This window comes from Strix uralensis, chromosome 3, assembly GCF_047716275.1.
Source record: "Strix uralensis isolate ZFMK-TIS-50842 chromosome 3, bStrUra1, whole genome shotgun sequence".
Taxonomy (NCBI): Eukaryota; Metazoa; Chordata; class Aves; order Strigiformes; family Strigidae; genus Strix; species Strix uralensis.
The window spans coordinates 108,675,126-108,695,685 of NC_133974.1; the positions used below are offsets into that span (position 1 = coordinate 108,675,126).

The window sequence follows — 20,560 nt, forward strand, 5'->3', positions numbered from 1 at the left end:
TGCTGCTGAGTTGCCTTAACTCCACTGGAATAATCAAGTCTGCCTCACTGACTTGTTACACTGAGTTTCAAAATCCCAAAAGATACTATAGCCAATGACTAAGCCTCCTGCAATTCAAATGTGAAGCAAGGCAAGATCTTTACCTCTTTATATTTTACCTATGATGTCATACATTTTCTCTTATGGAATATACAATAGAAACTAACACTTCAAGTGGCATTTGGAATTTGTCTGGAGATCTGGATAAATAATATTATTGAAGAATGTATGGTGTCTATACTTCATTAACACTGTTTATAAACTCCAGTTCCAGGGTTTAAATATCGTTGAACTGTGATTCAGACTTTGATCCATTTTTAATCTACAGTTCTGGAATTCTTTGCAGATCCCTGGAGGTATTTAAAAGACATGTAGATGTGACACTTAGGGACATGGTTTAGTGGTGGACTTGGCAGTGTTAGGTTAACAGTTGGACTTGATGATCTTAAGGGTCTTTTCCAACCTAAATGGCTCTATGATTTATTCTTCTATGTACTCTGTTTGTTTAAATCACTGAAAATGCAATATGCAACATCATTTCAGTGATGTTTCTTGAATTTAAGTATTTGACCTTAATAGTTCATAAGATTTATAATAGGATGCAAATAAAGCATCTTTTTCTAGACTGCGGCCATTAGGACATCAGTCACTTTTTGGGTGGGAAATAAGAGTGTTTAATTCTGGGAGATACAGGCTGTAAGCTAATAACATATGAAATGAAGATGATGAAGGAACTGTGTGTCCTGTGAGACTACTTTCTCCTATTACATATCTGTCTTGTGTCCACCAATGGCCACATCAATGGAAAGATGAAATTGCTTTTCCTTGACCCTTTTAAGCAGATGTTGGCACAGAACAACATTCACAAGTGGTGAATACAGAGCAGGCTGGTTTTATGCAGTGAGCTAGCATGTGTTGAGCCAGACCCTACTAGTTTTGCAGATGTTGATCTGCAGTAATCTGTTTCAGTCTAAATTTGATTTTATACATATCTTTGCAGTTCATAATTAACTGTTTGTCCTTGTTTTGGCTGGGATAGAGTTAATTTTTCTTCTTAGTAGCTAGACTAGTGCTGTGTTTTGGATTCAGTATGGAATTTGGTATGAGAAGAATGCAGATAATACACTGATGTTTTCAGCTGTTGCTATGAGATCTAGGACGCTCCCTGTCTCCTGCCCATGCGCAGGTGTACAAGAAGCTGGGAGGGAGCACAGCCAGAGCACCGGACCCAAGCTAGCCACTGAAATATTCCATATCCCGTAACATCGTGCTCAGTATATAAAGGAGGGGCAGCCAGGAAGGAAGGGGCGCTCTCTCACTTCTGGGATTGCGATTGCAGGATCTTGATATTTTGGGATTGCTATCTGGGAATGAGCTGGGTATCAGTCAGCAGGTGGTGAGTAATTGCACTGTACATTACCCATTTGTACTTTCTATTACTGCTATTGTTTTATTTTATTACAATTATTAAGCCATTTTTATGTCAACCTGTGAGTTTCCCTTTACCCCTTCAGTTTATTCCCCCATCCCCCAGGCAGGGGGAGGGTGAGTGAGAGGCTGTGTTTGGCTGCCAGTTGGGTTCAAACCATGACGCTGTTGTGTATCAGCTTCTGGAGACTGAGACAACAGTCGAAGTATATAATACTTAACTTTTTTAACATGTTACATATTATCACATCAGGGCTTTGATGATGCTGTAATTCTGAAACATGTGAGGGAATGGAGAAGGGGGACCTAACTGGGAAAATAAGCTACAGTGATATCTGAGTGAGATTTGCAAGTCAGGAATGAAGACACCTGCTCTGTCATGGTTTTGAATGCTTTTTTAAAAAAATTTGTATTAATATCTTCCTGGTCAGAAAGTACAATGGTCTTTTTGAACTAGATTTTCAAGATTACTATTTTTGGCTGGATTTAGCATTTAAAAAAATCCTCAGAATATGTTTTCAGACTCTTTTAAACTTTCCATATATACTGTATATAGTATATAACTCTTAAAAAATTCAGAGATTCTTTTTTTTCTCGTAGACGTCCTTGTAAAAATGTACATTTTAATCTAAATTATGACTATTGCCTTTATAGTTCTACATTATTCATTTTTCAGAGCAAATGTATGTTTCATTTGCCACTTGGTGTACAATTAACTGGTTTTAATTTGTCGACTGTGTGAGCTTTCAGTTCCAACACTGCAGAAGCAAATATCCGAACACCACCTGATTTCTAATAAGTCATGCAGATATTCTCAAGTATGAAATTCACTCTGAGAGTATAGTGGGAGGACAGTCATTGTTGCAGATTTAATTCAATAGTTATTTTCTTGCTGTTAGGCTGAAGAATACCTACCCCAGATGAATGAGCAAAACAAAATGCTGAAAGAAAAATTAGTATCTCATCTCCGGTTTGAACCAGAGAGGGCAGAGGTACTGCTTATGGTAAAAGGAAAATACATTGTGTGTGAACCAACTGACAGCAGTGAAAAAGACAACAGTGAACTGGTGAGAATGTGCATGATTTTAAACTAGACAATGTGTTAATATTTTAATTGCAGTTAATATCCTTCTAGCTATAGTTTCATTATACTAAAGTCTGACTTAGAGTTTACGGATACAATTATATATTGTCTTAAGCTAAAGTTAAATATAAAAGCATGTATGTTCCTGAGTCCTTTCTAAATCTGGGTGACCAAAATCCCAAATTTAGATCTTTAAAAATGCTGGTCAGTTGCTGCTAATCCTGGAGTCAGGGTTAGCTCATGCACTCATAAATTAAAACTGGTGCTGTTGTATGTGTGCTTCTGGACTGAGCATGCTGTGCAACTGTGGCGGTTGAAAACATAGCGTTGCTGAGCTGTTAGAGTGTCTTAGGAGTGGTCCAAAACCAAAATATAAACAGACTTGCAGTAGAATATAGGGACTTGTAGAGACTCTCTGGGAGTTTGCAACAGTGTTAAAGTAATTTTTACACAACTGATTTTGTTTGCCAGCACAGCTTTGGGGATATTGGGAAGTTTTGTAAAACTGAAAAAAGTGATGTTAACCTAATGTGTAGGCAGGCATCCTTTGTTTGGATAACCTTGGTATACATAGGCTAATCCTAGATTTACAATATATTTATGTACAGTATTTTTTGTTATTTTAAATCTGGCTTCTGCCTGGGAAAATGTTATATGAATACATGTTGATTACATATTTCGTGCCTGTGCAGTCATGGGAGTGAAAGTCTTCCTCCTAGGAACCTTGTAAGGAAAATTTCAGAGGCTGCCATTTATTGTGAGGCATTTTCCTGGAGGAAATATTTGATACTGAGTAACAATGAAATACGGGAATTTGGAAGAAAAGTGGTTTTGCTTGAAACCAAATTACAATCCTGCCATTGTTGGAGGAATCCTCTTAATTTGTTATAACCCTTTGTCTCTCCAAAGCAGAGTACAGTGGAGATCCTCACATAACTTAAGTGCTCTTACCAAATGTGCTACAGTATGTTAGCCTTCATCATTTAAACTATCTTCTCATACAGTAAACTGTATCTTTCAAATATGAGGCAGAGACATTATATTCAGTTTTACATTATCTTATTTTTTCTTATCCAGTATAAACTATTTCTTTTCATCATATCAGATAGCAAAATTCTATTTTATGATGCTAGTTTGAATAACCAAAATCAGACCTCTACATTTTATATATGTGAATCCCTTACTTCCTGTATAAATTCATGTAAATTAATCTAATTTACATGATTAATGGAAGTATTTTCATTTAGTTAGTGTTTGTCTCAACTGTCCTGAAAAACAATGATTTGTTGTTCTAAACTTAGAATTTCCTTTTCTGAAGGTTTGTAACTATTAGGCTTAGGTTGATGGAAACAGGAGAAAGCAAGTTTATACTCCATATGAAAATAATAGACATTAATTTTAGTGTTCTGAGCACCATTATTTTTAAGTCATTTATCAAGATTCTTTTTATAAGTAAATTTTTATGCATGTGAAATGCTGTATATCTTAACTCAGAAAAATTCTATAATGAAAGCCGAGTTAAGCTATCAGTTGGTTTGAAAATGTTTTCCATGCCTGTTGAATAAATGTCTTCTTTGATTTTTTTAGATTATAATATATGATCATTCACTCAATAGTTATTAAAATTTATGTATTTCTCTGCCCTTTGTTCCCAGTCATCCTCACTAGAGAAGAAATACCCTATTCTTCACACAGCAGTTTACAGACCAAATACAGAAAGGAAAAACAAAGCAACAATAAAAGTGGAAGGCGTATATTTTGGAAATGTGTATGTGAAATTATATTTTTTTATGATAACTTTTTCTTTACTGCTACTTAAAATTTGAAGCAGCAATGGATGTATTCTACTGAATTATTTGACTACTTCCCTGCAAATTCTGTAAAGTTTAGACTGATGCTCCAGCATAAACTCTATAATTTTCACCCCTTGCAATAGAGTCTGATCCAGTTTATGTCACTGAAAATCTGAAGTGCTAGCGAAGTCATTGCAACCAGAATACAGTCTAGTCAATGGGGAATAATATACATGTGCAAATGTATTCCTATGTACTGTCTGGCTTTCGCCTGTATAAAAGAAGACAAGCATTAGTGTTTCTCAAATTTAATGATAGAATACGATGACTGAGTTGATTTAAGTGTTTAATGTTTGTTGTCCTGAAGTGAAACTAAAGGACTGTTCATATTGCTCACAAATACTGTATCAAAAAACCTTTGAAGTGGCATGACAAGGTGAAGGGATGATGTATACTTGCCAAGAACTGAAGGTTCAGAAAAATTGCTGTAGTGGGATCAGTGAAGTCCAGTATTCTGTCTCTAACATTAGCAGTAGAGCCTATTTAGGGTGACCATGCGAGCCTCACTGACTGCCTTCTGCAGTCCATTTCCCCTGTAGTCCCTTAGCATCCATAACATATGGAAATTTTGCATTATGAATGTTTGGGACTGTAGCATTTCTAAGGATCTGTTTATGAACCTGTTGACCATGAACTTGTCTTCTCCCCTTTTAAACATCCTCAAACTGTCATCCTCCATGGATACCTGTGGCAGGAAGCTTTAGGAGATCATAATCCCCAGTCTTCTGGCACAGTCCATCTTTTGGTTTGCTTTCTCTTTCATACAGGTGATGAGGAAGGAAAGCATTTTTTGGAGACTGAGGAGACAAGAATAGCTTCCTCCAGGCAAACCTCTATTCCTGAGTTTTGTAGATTGGATTAAAACCACTCCTGGAGTATTTTAGCCTAAATTCCTTTTTTTTTGGGGGGGGAAAAAAAAAAAAAAAAAAAAAGGAAGTTTGTCTAGGATTTTCTTCTCAATGGATTTTGAACTAATTGATCTCTTGCATCTAAACTCATATGAGAGATGTAGACATCTGGAGGATGTGAACTTCTCAGTTTGTGAAAAATGAGGGTTTGTGTAATGGAACCTCAATTTTCATCATTCCTGAGCCAGTCAGAATGGTCTCCATCCTAAATATTGGAAAGTATCTGAACAGTAAGGATCTGCATTCTGGCTTGTATCACCAGCCACAATACGTGCTGCTAATTGTCTAGTTTAATTAGTAAGTGATGTGAGAGAAAGCTGAGGAGAGGAATTCAAGCATGGAAATTGAAGATGGAAGTATTTCTGGGGAGTGATTAGGCAGTATTAAAGCACAGATTAGGAAACTGCCAGTCTTCATTAGTTTCAGTGCTCACAGTACAACTTATTTTGTGTTTGTCTATTTTGAACAGATAAAACTTTTGGCTTTGTAAATTTGTCTTCAGGAAAGCACGTAGGTGCTGCTACTAGTATATCAGGGACTGCTAACAGATTTCTGTCTCATCCTTCACATACTGGGTTTGACTTTGCCAGCACTTTATCACTCTTCAGTCAACAGAGGAACCTTATTTGGGGTTTCCTTTTGCTACCCGAGGTTTCACTTTTTTGCTCTCACACCTCTTTTCACAAGGCAAAACTCCTCTTAGCACAGAACTGTCTGCACTGGCTGTACCATCCAGTTCAGTGCAGTCTAGTTCTCCACTCCTTTTTTAGATTTTTCTCACAAGTTTGTTTAAGAAATCTTCTCTGCTGTAACTGTGAGACTGTGAAGAAAGGATTCTATAACAGTTAGCTCCTAGTCCCCCAAATAAAGGATGTTCCTGTATCTTTGAATTAAGGAAGAGCCAGTCTCCATTCATAGAGTCAAGTATTAAGATAATTGCTAACCACCATAATCCTCCTTTGCAGCCAGGGATCTAGTTTGCACCTCTTACATTTTGGAATAAATTCTCATATTTGCTTGCATCTTATCACATGGCAAATGTAATTCATAGTGAATGAGGGCTATTACTGAAAATTATTCTACTGATCTACTCGTCTAGGTAAGAGGAGAGCAGACCAGCACAGTGTAGCACTATGTCCTAGCTAGAGAAGAGATCAGTTTAAAAAAAGAAGTGTTTCTTCCTAACAGTTAGCAGAGGACAGCTGCATAATCTTGACCCAGGGAAGGGTAAAGATGCGAAAATCAAACTTTATTCTAGTACAAATAATGGAATTTATAGGGCCATGTCAGAGTTTGGCCAAATTACACTTCCTCCAAGAATTCCAGATCTGAGTGGACATTGGTGTCTCTCAATGTGACAGTCTGATGAGGGAGATAAGAACTTACCTGCCTATTCTGAGCCATGTTGTCTCCTGCATCTGTGTATCGTTGCATGACAGATGTGCCTCAGATATGTGCAAGGGAGTGACTGTGGTCTCTGCCAGATAAGCAGTAAAATATTGATACCTAGATAATCACTGTATATGATTATCTAGTTAGATATTCACTGTTCTGTTACCAGGTCCCCTCTCACTTTCTCCCATCTTTCCAGAAAGTGGCTACTGTTCCTGTTCTTTCTGATTAGTCCCTGAACTACCACATGCACATTCATGCACTGCTTTGAGGTTCAAGATCTCTAGAAGAGCCACACTGAGAATGCTAAGGTTATATCTAGTCAAGATTGCTGTTATATCAGGCAAAGCTGCTCTTTCTCTCAAAGACCTGAAATCAGTCTTCAAAGGAACAGGCTGCTGTCGAAGTGCTGCCCACAGCTAAGTGTGCACGTACCAGAAGAAAGAAGTTACAGTGAACAAGTACCAGGTGAAGAAAGAAGTTATGGAATAGAGTAACGTCTTTGAGATGTATTTTTGGTGACTCTGTCCTTCCTTTCAATAGTTTGCATTATGGAATTCTGTTCTGGAAGAGAAGCTTCAAGACTTGTGTATTGATCTTTCATGCTCTTGTGGGAAGTGTGTATATAGTGTGTGGCTGCTGCTAAAGCAAAAATTTCTGGCACATGAGTTTTAGAGAATTTCAGCTGCTCTGAGTGATTCTTTGATGCCATTGCCACTTTGAAATAATCTAGATTATGAATTAGCCTTTTCAGTCTGAATTTTTTACAATGTATCCATAACAGAGTAGGACCAACAGTTAGTTGAAGCGTAGTTATCTTAATTCATTTCCCCACCACTGTTCCTGTAGTTTATTTTTGATTGTTACTGAAGATGTAATTGACTAAATGAGAGCAAGCTGTGAATGAAATCATTACTTCCTTCATGGTTTTTATTTATTTTTTGTCTTGTCCTGACAAGTGAATGTAGTTGAAACTTCAGAGATTAAAAATATATCTAAACTGTGCATGCTTTAGTGCGTGCAGAGGCTAAGTCATCCAGAAGAAGCTGGTGTAGCTGACTCTCCTGTGTCCTTTTTTTTTGTATTTTAACTGCTGATAGTTATTTTTCTTATGTTTTCATAAAGGCAGGCTAATGTAGGGCATATACTTTCCAGAACTCTCTAGCTTAACCTTGAATTACTTTTTCATGTGTATTAAACTTATTTAAGAGACTTTCAGATTGATTTATAAATCTAAGAATGAACTTGAAAAAAAACCCCACTATAATGCAAAACCTGTATTACAGGATTCTTATTTTTATGCTTTCTCTAGGAAATAATTTAATTTACAAAATACAACTTATTATCTTCTTTCTGCTTTTATAGTAGATACCATGCTGTTGGAATTACTAAGAATGAGAACAAATTATAGCATTGATTTTCTGAAGTATTATTTTCTCGGTTGTATTTCCCAGAGCTTAAGCTTAGTTTAACCTTGAAGCTCTTTTAACTTTGAGACAAATCAAAATAATGGGCAGATTTTATGTAATATTGCTTCTAATACCTATAGTGTAAGAGAACAAGAGGTAGGGATGTAATTTTATTTAGATTTCTTTCCCCGCCCTCACTGTATGTTTTATTCATCATGAGTAAAGCTCTAATTCTGTGCTGTAGGACAGCTGTATCTTAATCATAAATTCAAACCATTATACAAGTCGCATTTTAGTTGATTGTTCTATTTTGCCTGTATGACTGCATCTTCAGGTTTTTTCCTAAAAGAGTATATTGTTCAATTTTAGACTCTCAAGGATGCATAAAGAGGGAAGAGAAGAATCTGTTTGTCAGCCTACTAACATGTCAGAGCATGAGACAATGAAGTTAAAAAGGAGCATAATAAAACCGGCATCCCTAATGTCAAAGAATGAGATTTTGAAAAAGACCCTTCCTGCAACTTCTGCTTGCAAAGATGTTCAGCCTGGTTTTGGCACACCAGCTTCATCTTCTGTACATGCTAAAGTACCTAAAATGGCAGAAAGTGGGGTAATAGAAGGTATTACTTTCTTCCCTCATCGTTGTAACAATTCTTTTTGAAATAGTTGTACATATACGGTGTCCTCCAGTGCATTTCTAACAAAGAGTACTGTAAGTCACAAGCATTCCAGTTTTTACTTCAAGCATGGTCTGATAGCTCATTTTTTGTTTTTCGGCCAAAAATAACAGACTTACTGGGCTTCTAATATTTGCTGAGATACAATATTGCAGCCGTACATGAACATACACCCTGTCCTTCTCTCTGAAGCCCTTAGGAGGGAATGCTCTTCTTTCTCTGGGCATTACAGGGGATGCAACCAGCACTTTCTTTGTAGGTGGTGAATACATAAAAAGACTCCTGCAAAGCTTCACATCTTTTAAGAAACAAAAAGGAAAAATGGAATAGTGTAGATGTAACACTGACTTTAACTCAGTATACCAACTGCAAAGTGCATAATAGTGTGCATTTATTCTGGTTTTCAAAAAGTTACAGTTACCCCTACTTCTTTTCTGTGTAGATTTACCTATTCAAAGTTTCTTTCAGTGCGAAGGCTGTGTAATGGGTCTTGAATATGCTTTTTCCAGCAGATGTTAATGAAAACTAAATATATGATTGTCTTTCGTATTGTTCTCCAATCAACTTGGGGTTTTTTTGAAGTGTGAAGTGAGATCATCTCTCTGAAATGCAGAATCATAATTCATGGAAGTGTATGTATGGGGAAATACATACAACTTCCCACATCGCAAAGACTTGACGGCCTTGTGATCACAATTCTTGCTCTTTGAAAGTCATTGCAAGTTTCAAACTGACATCAACAGGTCAAAATTCAAGCAAGTCTGCAAGCTGGAGTTCATTTACATCAGTAATTTTTAGACTAGACTTTGAATGAAACTTGCAGAAAACATTTTTGAATCATTTGTGTCCTAGAAGTCTTCAGCACATTAAAAATGAAAATTAAGAAACTGTGCCTTGTTAAACAAGGCATTGAAGTGTAGGGTTGTACTGACTCTGCCTGGGATGGAGTTAACTTTCTTTGAAGTAGTCCATATGCAGCTGTGCTTTATATCTGTGGCTAGAACAGTGCTGATAAGGCATCAATGTTTTGGCTATTGCTGAGCAGGCTGCTTTCCTGGGATCCAGGCTTTCTCTCTTTCAGAATCGATGATAAGGTTTTCCAGTAATAAACAGAACCAACCAAACAACAAAAGTCAGTGTTATCCTCTTTACCTCATGGGATAGACAGGAAACAAATACTACGTTTCTTATCCAAACATACTGAAGTAACTGATGCCAACTGATGATCTGAATACAAGTTTTAATGTATTGCCAACAAAAAGAAACATCATCTCTGTGTGTGTACGTCTCTCTATATACAAATATTAAAACCATCAGAATGCATTTGTGGAAGTAGATATTGCAGAAATGTAAACTTGTAGGAATATTAAATTAGAAAATAATTGTGCATAATGATCTGCTTTAAATTACTACTTTCCTTTTTAATGTGTCAGTTGCAGATTATATTCAAAAGACTGAAATGCAAACAGCTGTTTTGGAACCAAGTTGCCATGAGAAGACTTGTGAGCCACTAAAAGTTGAAAGATCTTCCAAAAAGCTTTTGAGAACCAAAGTTCATTCTTATGATAGAACAGGTACGTAAATTGTAGCATTGGAGGGGAAGAATATGCTGTTAGTTATGCCTGTACAGCCAGAGTATTTACTTCAGATTACATTGATATAATGGAGAATATACTCAACTGCTACTGTCTTTCCTCATCCCTCTCCTGCCTTTAGAGTAAGAGTATATGTGTAGGGCAGAGCTGATACAGTTGTAAATGAGAGAGTGCTGTCATTTTAAACCTTATTTCAAAGAGTAACAACTTTACCCTCTGTATTCACCTTCTAATTTTTTTTTTATACCCGATCTCAGAGCAGAATTTCAGACAGCATTTGAAATTTTCTTTTAATGTTGTTTATATTTTAGAGTTAGCTACAGTAAGTTTTCTTTTAATCAGAAGATTTCTAAAGAGTAGTCATGTTTTCCCACTTACCTTCCAGGATTAGTGTTGGGAAAAATAGATTTTGGTCATTATTTCTCCATTAAAAATACCTATCACTGAGTCTGAAAATGGGGAAGGAATGATACCACAACTGGATTTCAATTTTCTTTTTGCTTTTTTTGCAAACTTTTTGTCTATGTACATTTTAATAGGGATGAAAAAACTTAAGAAAAAATATTTTTAATGCTTTTCAGGACATTGCAAATAGTTTTCCATAATGTTGCAGGGTCTTTTGTTCAGCTAGAGTGTTCTTCTCCTATGCAGGATTAGATTGGTCTGATTAGTGGAGTACTATGTTTCCATGTAAAAAGGAATTTCTTTTTAATAATAGAAAGAAATGTATTATTGTTATTCTTTTATTTTCACCATTCTTCTTGCTGAGATTTTGCTCTTCAGGAGCCCTTTCTTATTCTTTCAGGCTTTTTAGCATTCGAGAAGGTCTTTGGGAAGTAAGTCATGATTTTTCTACTGAGTACTTTGAATTTTGCTGTGTAAATTACACCAAATCACTGTAAAATCACTGGAAATTGAAATTACTCTGAACTCAATTGAACCACTGTCCTTCAACTGCAGTAAAACTGGAATATCTGATGGCTTGGGGTTTTTTTTGAGGAAGACTTTCTGAGACATGTTTTTAATGTCTTCCAACTCAGTCTAATTAACATTAGACTAATCCTCCACACTTGTTAAGGCTTATGCAATGAAACTAAAGGATGAATGTCTGGCTGGCTTGTGTAATAAATTTAAAGATTTTATGTTTAAGGGAAAAAAACCCCACTTTTTTTCTTTTCTTGATGTACCAGAACCAATTGATGATGATGTTATAATACATATTTTGAGGCTTCGAGGCAAACTTGGATGGCAAACAGAGCTACCATCATGTGAACGGTTAGCTAGAGAGGCTGATGTGGCCAGATTTCAGAAGTTCACACTTACGGTGAATTTTACTTTCCCTTCTCCACATCCTGTGCAATTACACATTCTAGAAATGATGTTGGTTATAAATCTAAAATACTTATTTCGTGAAAGTTTTTGCCTCTAAAAAAGGGTAGATCTGTTCTTAGAATCAAGAAATTGTTTAACGTTTAAAGAGAATAAACTCTTAGAATTCTAATTAGCAGGCTTGAATTACACTGCAATGGTCAGAGCCATAGTAGAGTTCTGCGAGGAGATGGTACCTAGAATTATTCTGGGAGGAGAGTAGTGGCACCTAGAATTATTTTTTCCATCTCTTTGTGCATAGCAATCACTTAAACTCAGTACTTAGCCAGTGCTCCCCATAGTTGAGCTATTCTAGCACTAAGTTGAATTGTGATCATGTCTGTCCTGATCAGACATGCCAACTATGAGGCCAGTATTTGTTGTGAGTGGTACTGGGCAGTCTGCTCTTAATGTAGCCAGATGGGACACTGCCTGTATTCTCTTACTAGTTTGGTGCATTCAATGACAGACAGACACATGTCTGGTTTAATTATAAGTTTGCATACACACTTTTTCACGAAGAAAAAAAAAAAAGGTCAATACAGCAAAAATAATCAGGTTTTTTTCAATGTGCAATGTGAAACATTTTGAATGCACAATAAAAATGAAATCTATCTTATATTTTGTCCCTTGGGAGTTTTGATTTCAGATATGGCTGCAAAATTTTTAAGAAGCATTACAATTGTCCACAAAACTAAAAATTCTTCCAGCTGTAATGACATATTTTCAAAACAACGAGGTATCACTGATGTTTACAATCTTTAACTGTATAGGTGTTTGCTACTAAAGAGCTTTATGGTGTTTTTTTAATCTTAGCAGTGTTTACCACTTTTTATAGATGGAGAAACTTAACTACTAAAATGTTTGTTCAGATTTGGATAAAAACGTTATAACATTAATAGGGTTATATGAAACTGTTTTCTCAACAAGAAATAGTAATATTTAACTAGCTGTTGGTGGAACTGAAAAATAATTATCTAGAGCAGAAATAATAGAAAAATGTGATGATAGTAGAATAACTTTCTAGTCCATTCAGTGTTGCCACTAAGTACCTTATCAAAACTTTTGGGTACTTTTTTACTTTTCTTCTCATAGTAAAATATGTAGATATATAATTTCTAATGATGAAAAATAAATTACATATATACATGTAAATAATTTCCTCTTTTGACAGAAGCCTTTACTGCTAAAAGATAGTGGAGAATATATATATTGTCTTGAACGAAACAGGAAGAACTTTAAAGTTCCCTACAACCCATATGATTTAGAGGTTGTCTCCACAAATACAGCTCTGCAGAGCAAAGAATATTGGACCATTACAGCTTCATTTGTGTCTAAGGTAGTATGTTGTACAACGCACAGAATAACATGAACCCAGAGATTTCCACAGAAAGAACATTTTGCTTTTCATTTATTGTCATGTATTCCCATTGCAATTATGTTACCTTCTTTGCTTAGGAGCTTACTGATCCCTCCTAAAGACAAGTCCTCTGTTGGCTTTGAGCTGAACATAGTTCATCCTTTTGCTCAGGCACGTGTTTAGATCTTGAACTATGGTATAGCTCAAGACTAGGTGTATCAGAAGACGGGTAACTTAAAACTTAGCATCCAGTAATCCACCAACCATCTGCATTCCTAGGTATAGTAATGCAGACCATCCTGTGTGTTCTTATCTCAGACAAGGGCATACCCTCTGCTGATAGTTGTGTGTGACAATTGGTAATGTTCATGCCTTATCTTTGCTTTTTCTGTTCTTTTACTCTTTTCATTGTAAATGGGTAAGCCCTTAGTGACTTATTAATTAGTCTTTGTTTAGTCTTGACAGCATTTTCTTTTTAAAAAATAAAAGACCAAAGTTTATTCTCTATCTCAGAATGACATCTCACAACTGGTTTAAGCCCATGTAAGGCTGCTGAGAATCCGGCTTTAAGCCACCCTCTCCATTGCATTGGCACTGGTGATTTCATGGCCAGTATGTTGGATCATCTCACTAATTTAGCATAAAATGAATGAAAATACTTTATATGTGTATTTATCTTGTTAGGTGAATTTTCAGTCACATTAGAGAGCTAATCCATCTCACCAGGAGCACAGAGTACTTATATTCCTAAAAGAAGCACTAAAAATAATACCTTTTAAGAATATGAGCACCACATTTCATGATGTTTCATCAGTTCCTAAATGTCTTTGAACACAACTCAACTTTGAAACCCTTTTTCTCTTTAGCATCAGTAAATTTTAGAACTAGTATGACACTAAACTTGCATGGAAGAAGTGATAATTGCATAATTTACATAATTGGATTGTTGCTGGATGCTAAAGTTAAACTTTTTTTGTTGTATGTATGAGATACATGATTTGAATGTCAGAAAATTACAGACATAGCTTAGAAACTGATGCAATTACTGTTGTTAAAATGAGGAAAATGTCTTTTCTATCAGTGGAGTTACTAAGCTTTTATAAAACCAAATTGGAAGAAAAGAATAAATGTTGGGAACCTGACAGAGGAAAAGGCTGTGACCTTGTTCCTTTGACTTCAGAATGCTTGGTGTAGTACAGAAATTTGAAGTACAGCCTTGATTTAAATACAAAGTGATTTGTTCCAAAACATCTCTAATAAAAGGTCTACTACTACTGTGGTCTGAACCACAGAATGATTCATTCAAAACAGTTAATTAATGCCTAGTACCTGATCTTTTATCTCTTATACTCCTATGAAAGATAATGAAGATTTCTACAAAAGTACATATGCCCATTACCACTTTACTGTATCCTTGCCAGTCAGATTCCAGCCCATGATTTGAAAAGGAATTTTGCTAATTTATAATTTGTACTTTTTATATCATTTCACACAGGTGTGAACATTCTCTTTGGAGAATGAAAGTCTATTTGCTTGCCCTGCTGTTGATTTGGTTCTAAGATGCTGTTTGTCTACCTGAAAGATATGACAGAGGTTCAGGAAAAGGTTTTTTTGGAGTTTGCTGCCAGAATGTGTTATGATGACCACCCTTTGAGTGGGTGTATCTGCCCACATTGTATTGAAAACCTTTCCACAGGTCTAATTCTCATTTCCTCTTATTCAGTGTTGTATCACATAGTGATGGGAAGAAATTGATATTCCATAGTTTTACTTGCTAACAATAAATAAGTACATTCAAATTTCTCCCTCTTACATACTTTCTGTGATAGAAAGCATTTTTGTACAAGAAAGGTATTCAATAAGCCTAAATAAGTGGATTTTTAAATGTACTGAGGGGCTTTCCTAATGAGGGACAGACTCAGACATCTGCCTGAATACTTTCCTGAATAGTGTGTATGTGCCATAATGACATATTTTGAATGACAGAAGCATCTTAATATTTAAAATGATAAAAACATGTAGCTGTAAGCTTGTTCAAAATTAAACAAAACTACATAGGTAGACAAGATAAAACATGATTAATGTTGCCACTGCTGAGGTCATCAGCATTCATGCTTTTTTGTCTTTGATAATGAAGAATCAGTATCGATTGTCAAATTCTTTTTCAAAAGGAGTTGTATATTTTTTCTTATTTTTTTTCCCTAGTTTTCTGCAGACCATAAATTAGGAGAAATGGAAATAACACCAGTGCCACAATGGCTGCGTGAAAGACACCTGTATTCTAAGTTACTTAATCTGAATTTCTTTTCCAATTTCCGGTAAGGAAATGAAAAAAAATTAATTGACATTAACCAATTACAGTAATAATTTTCAATATGTTTGCATGATAAAATGCCAACTTAATACTGTGTTAATTCCTGCATAGGCATTTTTAAGAGTGACAATATCTAAAGACTACTCAAGATCTTTTTGGTTCTTATGTCTCAATCATTAATGGAACCAAACATCCTCTTTTCTCTTTGATTATTTTTTGTTTCATCTTGTTTATTTATTTGACCTTAGAAGAAATAAAAATAACTCTAATAATATCTTCCTATGCACTAATTTTTAGGAGGCAAGTTAATTCTTCCATTTGTTCTCTTCCACATTATATAGAATGTACAAAGCAGCTAATAACATTCATCTTATATAGAATGCATTCAAGCAAATTATGTGTAAAATAGAAGAAAATATTTAGTGGCTGGCTGTTTTGGAAACATCAGTAAAAACATTATAGCTGAATTTTAACCTCTTGCTTAGACTAATATTAAACATCCACCTCCTACACATTTGTCTCTATATTTTACTTTTATTACTTTTTAGGGGGAGATACTTGTTTCTGGTTTATTTTTTTACTTTCATGTAGAGAATATTGCTGGAAGTGATTCAGTTTTGGTGCTTGACCCTGTGTCTCATGTTGGATTTGTGCATGCAAGTTTTTTTGTGTGTGCACCAGTCCTCACAAAGATGGCATCACAAATTTCACACATTTTCAAAAATGCATTTTATGTTTGCCAGTGCCACATTCCACATATAAAAATTAACCAAAGTAATCATGATTTGATTTTATTATATTGCTCCACAAAATTCTGATAATGCTTGTTGTTACTGAATATGTGTGTATATATGTCAATCAGAGAATTGAAGATTGCTGTGATGGGAATGTTTAGAAGCCAATTTTAAACTTTTAAATAAAATTTTACTCAACCGACATTCTTTAACTATGCACTTTATGCTAATGCTTAGTTCATAGCCATTATCAGTCATTATGACTCCGTAGTCAGTTAATCCCTCACAATCTCTACCTGTGAGCATGCAGTACCACAGTGCTGATGTGGTGTGTTTAGCACAGTTCTTGATTGCCTTAGTCACCGAGGTTGAGGTGGCAAGGCTCAAAACCTGTCTGCCAAGGGAAGCTGAAAGGATAATGAACTTGTTTCATCTCTTCTCCCAGCCCAACCGCATTGGGCGTCCTACACATTTATAAATGTATTGTGTCTATATTGTTTCTAGACAATTGGCCTCTGCCTCTGGGCTAGGTGTTGCAAAAGCTTAATTAATGAACACTTTCCCAGTCTGAAGCAGGTTCATTATCCTTTAGCTTTGCTGTTTGGTTGTTTTGGGTTTTGTTTATTTGTTTGTTTCTTTGTTGATTTTCCTTAGTTGGCTGCTGTTTCTTTTCTTAAAGTAAACGTAGTATTTGCCCAGCTTTGGAAGTTCTGTTTTATCACTGCCCAGTAACTGTGAGTTCTGGGACTCTGTTTTCAATTTGTGGTCATATTTTCAAGGCCTTTACTGTTATTCTGTGCTTAACCTACATCTCAACAAGAAATGTCTGGTACCAAGGTCCGGTTTACACAGGAAATTTGGAGAACAAGTTGGTAACAAGCCTAACCAATCAGGACTGGGACTTGGTATGATTAACATAAGGCACAGTTAGCTTAAAGCTTCTGGTTTATTATTGGCAGTGGCAATACTATTTTTACTGGACACAAAAATACTTATGCAATTATGATACATCAAGGATGCTCATGTTTGGGTTTAAAACAAGCTAATATTAATGTTTGCTTAGTGTACTTCTTCTTTTGTGGGTACAACAGGCCTCTGCTTTAGCTATCCTTTTCATACATCTGTCAAGACAGATGAAGAGGTGTGGAGGCAATGTTTGGGAGCAGATTTAGAAAGTGGGAATTGGCTAAATAGATCTGCATCTGTCTCCCAGTAGCATAAGTGCTGTTAATGAGCTGTTGCAACAGCAGGTATGACAGTCAGTAAAATTTACATGCATAAATAATTATTTCTATTGCTTCTAGAATGAAGAAATGCTTTCTAGTCTGGAAAATCAATGCTAGAAGAAGCAAGGAGAACAAGACCAAGTCAATTTGAATATAGGTTTTTCATGGGAAAAGAATTAAAGAATACTTCATCCCCTTCTGTAAAGATTACCAATTTGTATCTTATTTTCCTTAAATACTTTATAAATCAACAAAGAACATTATTCAAATGCCAGATAACTTGTTGATAATAGCATGAAAGATGTACTCTGATAAAACTTTTATGGTGCCTTTATATTGCTCGTAAGGAGCCTGGAATTTTAATCTGAAGAAAGCTGAGCTTTAATTTGATGTTTGTCTAGTGCCAAGCACAGTGGGATTCTGCTTTACGACTAGGGATTTTTGCTATAAATGGGATGAAAATAATAATATAGTTTTATATTGTAAAATGAGAGCAGTTGCACCAAAAGATGGAATTCAGTCTGTATGTTGAGGCAAGTAAATAAAATCCCATCACACTTCATCTATTCTCCTTAAGGCCATCCTTTATTGGCGTGTAAATAATATTTGTATTGTGTAGGTTTGATTATGAAAAAGACATTGTTAACTCTTCACAAGAAATTTTTTTCCCCTTTTATGGAAATGTATCCTGCTGTTCAGATTATCCTTACAAGTTTTTAATAAGCCATTATGTGAGGAAGAGACTTCTTTCTGGGGGTTATATCAAATGATTAACTTTGCGCTGAGAGCATATGGATTAGATCTTTCACTTGTACCTAGGGGTAAGGAGCTGGGAAAGGTTGGTGGCCTTTTTGTTCTATTAGAACAGTCAAGTGAAAAAGGCATAAACTGTCAGGTAGTCCTTTGTCTTCTAAATTTAAAGTTACTGAAATAGGAAAGGTATTTGAATAAACAGGGTTTTTTAATGGCATAAAATCTGAAAACTGTCATTTATGGAATGTATAATTAAAAATAATATATGATGAGTCAGCTTCTGAAAAAAAAAATCATGTTTTCTCTTTGCTTGGCATTAGTCAGAGACGCGTTCATTAATTCATACATTAATGTTTAACAGCTACATATCGCTTTCCCTAAAAGCAGATTTTTTGTAGGTGGCAAGTTCATAAAAATTCAGTTGGGGCACTTTAAATGACCTGACTATAGAATATTTTTAGTATGTTTTGTCAAAATCAGATTTGTCTTTTGAAAGGTTTCTATGCCGTGAAATCATATGACCTTAAACTGTAACCCTTTTATAAACTATAAAGTAGTTCTGATGCTCTCCACACTTCAGCATTTGAATAAATTTTCAAATTTCCTCTAAACAGAGATGGTGAAAGAGAGCATAGTCCCTATAGAGTCCATATATTTGTTCTGGTTAGTTTTTGGGTTTGGTTTTATTCCTTAGTATTTTGCTGCTCACACAAAGTTTTTGGACCTTCATATAGGTAGGTTAGGGCAGGATACTTTCTCAAAAGGAAATCACAGAAGGACGTCTAATGCTATGTGGACTACACAGCCTGTTTATGCAACTGATTTTTCGTAAAATGATTTAGATCTCTACGTGTTAAGAAAAGCAATTTGTTGGATTTGTTGAAATCTTTATATTTCTTATATGTCACGTCGAAGCAAAGCTCTTCAAAGTTTATTCATGCAATAAATAGATTGGATTATGCTATTCCGTGTTTTAAAATCATTAAAAAGAGTACTCTAAACATGGATAGTGAAATGCAAATACGTTTGAACTGCACATTGACTGTTTGCTGTATTTCTGTATTCTACACAAAGGTGTGCACATTGTTTCATACAAATCACAAAAACAAAAGGAACCTGTTTTGATTTGGAGACCACATAACAGCTTTGTTATCAGAAATAAGAGGTTGTGAGCTTAGCCTACTTATATATTTATTCTACCCATTACAGTCCTTCTTTTTGGTCTGTATTCCCCCACAGAACTTGAGCCTAAGATTTTGTTATCAGGAACATCTGCTGAAGAGAGACCCACCCTTTGAATATCCCAGCGCTATCAGTCAAAGGCATAAAACCCAGTGCTGCTTATCGTCACCTTACAAGTCCTTCCTGGTACTTAGGGTCACATATTTTAATGGTGTTATTATAAAGGAGTTGTGTCTTAAATAAAGTAATAGCTGATATCATTTTAGTTGTCCTAAATTCTCACATTTTGGATTACTCATGGTTTCAGTCATTTACGCCATTGAACAATTGGTTATGTTAATGAGGACAAAACTGTCTAAGATTTATATAAATTATTTTCAAAGACTGGAGAGAGTTTAAAGGAATCTTATGTAAAATAAAAAGAAAACAAATATTCTAGAAAAGATCAAGCACTTAGCAGCCCTCTGGACTTGCTAGGGTAGAACATAAGATTATGCCTTATGGAAAAAATGCTGTATCTAGTTGTTCAAGGATTTGCACAAGTATTAGAAACTGGCCCTTCACCTTCTTTAAAAAAATAAAATCTTTAGACAGCAAAGGAAATTAGGAATGTCAAAAACAAAGCAACACTCGTCTCCTAGCCATCTCCTTCATGGTCTTTAGATTCAAGGTCCATAAATCTTTTATAGCCTCACTGATCTGAAGGGCAGCCCAGCAAGGACCTCTTCAGCAGCTGATGATAAAAGCCACCAGGGCATCATGTGGCATCTCAGTGCTCACTTGCTACTGACTGCCGTTCTTGCAAATGTGGTGAGAGTGGTTTAAGTCTTGCTACTTCCTCTATTGATTAGTGGAGTGCCATTATTCATAGTAACTGCTCCAGCACTTTCCTATGACAGTCCACAATTTGTCACTGTTCCCCTATAGTACCACAATCAACCACATTCTGCTCACTCTGAGGATTTACTAGTGAACATCAGCTTTTTTTCTTTTTTATGCTATCAGTGCTAAGCTCTATTTTGCACATATCTAAAATTATTTGTAGCTTGGTACCCAGTGTTGGTGTTAATCCTTTTAGGGCACGAGAGAAACTCCCCAGCTTGCAAGGACTATGTCAGTAACAAAAACTAGATCCTGACCATGTTTTCCTTCCTTGCCAACCAAGAGGGACTGATTCAGAAGGAGTATAATTCAGATAAATAAACACAAGAAAGCTGTCTTCACAGTGTTTGATAGCA

The 20,560-nt window shown here is 35.5% G+C and overlaps 1 protein-coding gene across 1 annotated transcript; it reads left to right on the plus strand.

Moving 5' to 3' along the window:
• The first annotated feature begins 1,334 nt into the window (after window positions 1–1,334).
• DNAH14 (dynein axonemal heavy chain 14) lies at window positions 1,335–17,901 on the plus strand. The gene is made up of 9 exons (XM_074864863.1): window positions 1,335–1,435; window positions 2,367–2,534; window positions 4,207–4,319; window positions 8,483–8,733; window positions 10,224–10,364; window positions 11,576–11,709; window positions 12,928–13,092; window positions 15,319–15,431; window positions 17,466–17,901. The coding sequence occupies exons 2-9, from the start codon at window positions 2,388–2,390 to the stop codon at window positions 17,536–17,538; spliced, it is 1,137 nt and encodes a 378-aa protein (XP_074720964.1). The 5' UTR covers window positions 1,335–1,435; window positions 2,367–2,387; the 3' UTR covers window positions 17,539–17,901.
• The last annotated feature ends 2,659 nt before the right edge of the window (window positions 17,902–20,560 follow it).